At 46.6% G+C, this 3,677-nt stretch overlaps 1 protein-coding gene across 1 annotated transcript; it reads left to right on the forward strand.

The window, feature by feature from the left end:
• Positions 1-6: 6 nt before the first annotated feature.
• GSG2 (germ cell associated 2, haspin) lies at positions 7-3,240 on the forward strand. The gene has a single exon (XM_017731017.1). It carries the CDS (start codon positions 201-203, stop codon positions 1,899-1,901), a length of 1,701 nt encoding a protein of 566 aa, XP_017586506.1. The 5' UTR covers positions 7-200; the 3' UTR covers positions 1,902-3,240.
• Positions 3,241-3,677: the final 437 nt, after the last annotated feature.

Consider the following 3,677-nt stretch of genomic DNA (forward strand, 5'->3'; position numbering starts at 1 on the left):
CAGAGCTGGGGCTGCGGGGGTCCCGCCGTGTTCTGAGGTCGTCGGTGCGGGGATCCTGCCGGGCACAAGCTCTCCCGTCCCCACAGAAAGCACCAAGCACTCCTCAGGAAGCGCTGGCCCCCACTGAGGGTGAGCCACAGCCCCCTGAGCCGTGTGACAGTGCCACTTGTGAGGAAACCTGTGAGGTTCCAAATCATCTCATGAGGAATTCGGCAAAAAGAAGCTCGAGCTGTCACAGAGGCCTAGCCAAGGAGTACCGGCTTGTGCCAGTGGTGGTCCTGGACCCTCTGGAAGTGCCGATGAGGTTGAAAAGCATGGAACTCCACAAACAGGCTGATGCTCAACCTGCCTGCCTGCAGCCAGGCTCTCCCGTGGGCCGCCAAGGAATCTTGGAGAACAAGCACAAAAGGACCAAGGGCCTCCCTGGGGAGGGCAGCACCTGCAGGAAAGCTTGTATCAGTGGCTTCAGTGCCAGCCGCTGGGGCAGGCACACGAGGTTCCGTCCAAAAAGGCACAAGAGCAAGAGACAGCAGCAGCCCAATAACTCCCTTTTCAGACTCCAGACAAGGCAAAAACAAGCTCTGAAGGGAGCTGTGGAGATGTCTGCAGATGTCAGAGACAATGACTATTCACTCCTTAATGGCTCTTATTCCTGGGCTAGAGTTCGAGCATCTCTGTCCTTCCATAAAAAGAAGAAAGTGACCACAGATGAGAGTTTCTGCAGCAGCATCCTCTGTAGCCCTTCAGGGAAATCCCAGCTTTCGGGGTACCAAGCCAGCCTGTCTGCTGGGAAAGCTCAGGTCTGCTCCTGGTTTGCTTCCTCCATGGTCCTGCTGGCTCCCAGGGATTCATCCTCTGTCCTGGAGCTGCTGCTTACAGATGCAGAGAAGGTGTTTGGGGAATGCAACCAAGAAGGGCCTATTGCTTTTGAGGAATGCATTCCTTTAGATAAGATGAAAGATTGCAAGAAAATTGGAGAAGGGGTGTTTGGAGAGGTGTTCCAGATTGACAGTGAGAGAGGACCTGTGGCCTTAAAAATAATTCCCATTGAGGGGACTGAAAAAATAAATGGTGAAGCTCAGAAGAGCTTTGGGGAGATTCTGCCTGAGGTAATAATTTCAAAAGAACTCAGTCTTCTGTCTGAGGGCTCTGTGAACAGAACTGTGGGGTTCATCAGCCTGTACACGGTGCACTGTGTCCAAGGGCCCTATCCCAGGTATCTCCTGGAAGCCTGGGACAAATTCCACGAAGAAACAGGATCAGAAAATGAGCGACCAGACTTTTTCGGGGCCCAGCAGCTCTTCATGGTCCTGGAGTTTGAATTTGGAGGCAGGGACTTGGAGCGCATGAGGAGCAAGTTCTCCTCGGTGGCATCAGCCAGAAGCATTTTGCACCAGGTCACCGCATCCCTGGCAGTGGCAGAGCAGGAGCTGCACTTCGAGCACAGGGACCTGCACTGGGGGAACGTGCTGGTCAAAAACACAGACGTGAAAGAACTTCAGTACGTGCTGAATGGGGCAACACACAGCATCCCCACAGCAGGGATCCACGTCAACATCATCGACTACACCCTGTCCCGCCTGGAGAAGGATGGATTGACCGTGTTCTGTGACCTTTCCACAGATGAGGAGCTCTTCCAAGGCACTGGGGACTACCAGTTTGACATCTACAGGCAGATGAAAGAGGAGAACTCCAACAGCTGGACTGACTATCACCCACACAGCAACGTCCTCTGGCTGCACTACTTGGCAGATAAACTTTTGAGAGGCATGAGCTACAAGAAGAAGGCATCAACTCCTGCCCTGAAGAAAATAAAGACGCAGCTCAGCAAGTTCCACAAGGAAGTGCTGACCTTTGAGTCTGCCCATGATGTTCTGCACCACAGCAGCCTCTTCCAGTGAGCAGGGCTCCAAGGGCTAAGCCACTGGTGCTGCCTTTCTCCTCTGCTTTTTGTATGTGTTGGCACAATGAAGTGTTTCGATTGGTTCCCAACGTGTTCAATACGTTATCAAAAATGTCCTTAAAAATCCCCCCCAATGCCTTCTGCTCTGTTTCCATACCTGCTGGTTTTGAGGAGTGTTGGAGGGGAGAGAACAGAGCTGACTGTGGAGGAAGGAGGGGAAAAAAGACTTCTCCAGGCTCAGTTAATGCTCTGAATTTTACATACATTTTCTTACCATTTTAGCTTTAGATTATTAAAAGTTCTTTTCTTACGGTATTGTCTTTCTTACAGATTCTTTTTTTAAAGGTAAAAAGCCTTCAGTTCTGGACAGTGAGGACAAGGATAAATACTGTTGGCTCACTGGAGACAGAGGGGAAAAACCCACCCTTTGATTTAATTTTGGCAAAATTTGTACCTGGAATGAAGGTACAAAATGTGTATATGTGAAGTTGCAGTAAAGGATTTTAAACACACTAATCTGCACTTACCTGTTTCTTTCCCCTCTCCTTAAGGACCAAGGAAGAGGTACCTGATTGTGATAAAAATAAGACAAAGTACCTGTGTTCCTGGTTTTTGATGGTTATAATGTTGTGGCCTTGTACTCTGACAGGAACTCAGCACTGAAGCAATTTCTCTGTTTATCTACAGAAGAAAATGCACAAGGTAATAAATGTTCTTTAGCAGATGGACCAGGTGCCTTAAACTGGGACCTCTGCTTACATTAAATCCCAATTCCCTGTTTTCAAGAAGTCCTTTGCTAACATTCATATTAAAGAAACTGGGCTAAAGAGAACAATAAATCAAACTAAAGTGAAAAGTGAATTAAATTACAATCCAGTGACATGGATGCATTAAGAAATTAAGAGGCAGCATCATCAAATTCATGATGACTGGAATGTTGTCCAGGCAGTCTAATAAATAAATGTTGTATGTGTCCATCTCAAAGATGCCTCTTTGACTCTCTCTTGAGAGAGTCCTTTTTACAAACCCAGCAAGGAGACCCTGGGATGGTTTTATTGTTCTGCCTTCCAGACACTGCAGAAAGTGACCTGACAATCTGCAGTGCTTCAAATTATGAAGATGGAAATTGTGCTGGAATGTTCCCAGGCATCCTCTCAACCCTTTTTTTTTTCCCCTCTAATTGAATAAAGTAATGCACTGTAATTGAATAGTCTTAAAACCCTGTAAGGCCTGCAGTGAATGCTTATCTGACATCAAGGAGTGTTCCTCAGTCACAATGGTGCTAATTTCATTTCTGTTTTGAAAGAAAAAAAAAAAGGATGGATGAAACCACGTTATTTTTTGCCTGCCTTGGTCCTTTGTTTCTTTGCTTTGAGAAGTGAATTTTGGCTGTACAGGAGGGATGGGACAGTGGCAGGAATTAATGCCAGGAGAGGTGACAGCCCCCAGGGGGACTCGGTGCAGTAATGTTGGAGATTCTGAAAGCTGAAACCTTGGAATGTTTCCCTGCAAACCAATTTGCTGGTTTGTGAACAGGTAGTAATTTTCATCAATCAAAATTTAAAGCTTCTACCCCCACCAAAACTGGACATTAAATTCATATAGAAACCTTTGCTTTAAACTGTGCTTGCAAAGAAGTGCAGCTGCCAGAGCTGAGCCCTCATTTCCTTTTTTAAAGATGCTCTCTGATTAAAAAAAAACTTAGAAAAAAAATAACATGTACTAATCAGCCCTCATAAATTTTAATGGGAGGATGGTGACATAAAAGGAATTG

Source organism: Corvus brachyrhynchos, unplaced genomic scaffold, assembly GCF_000691975.1.
Source record: "Corvus brachyrhynchos isolate BGI_N302 unplaced genomic scaffold, ASM69197v1 scaffold283, whole genome shotgun sequence".
Taxonomy (NCBI): domain Eukaryota; kingdom Metazoa; phylum Chordata; class Aves; order Passeriformes; family Corvidae; genus Corvus; species Corvus brachyrhynchos.

Excerpts from the sequence above, each read along its gene's own strand:
- GSG2 (XM_017731017.1), top strand. The coding sequence starts at position 201 with ATGAGGAATTCGGCAAAAAGAAGCTCGAGCTGTCACAGAGGCCTAGCC.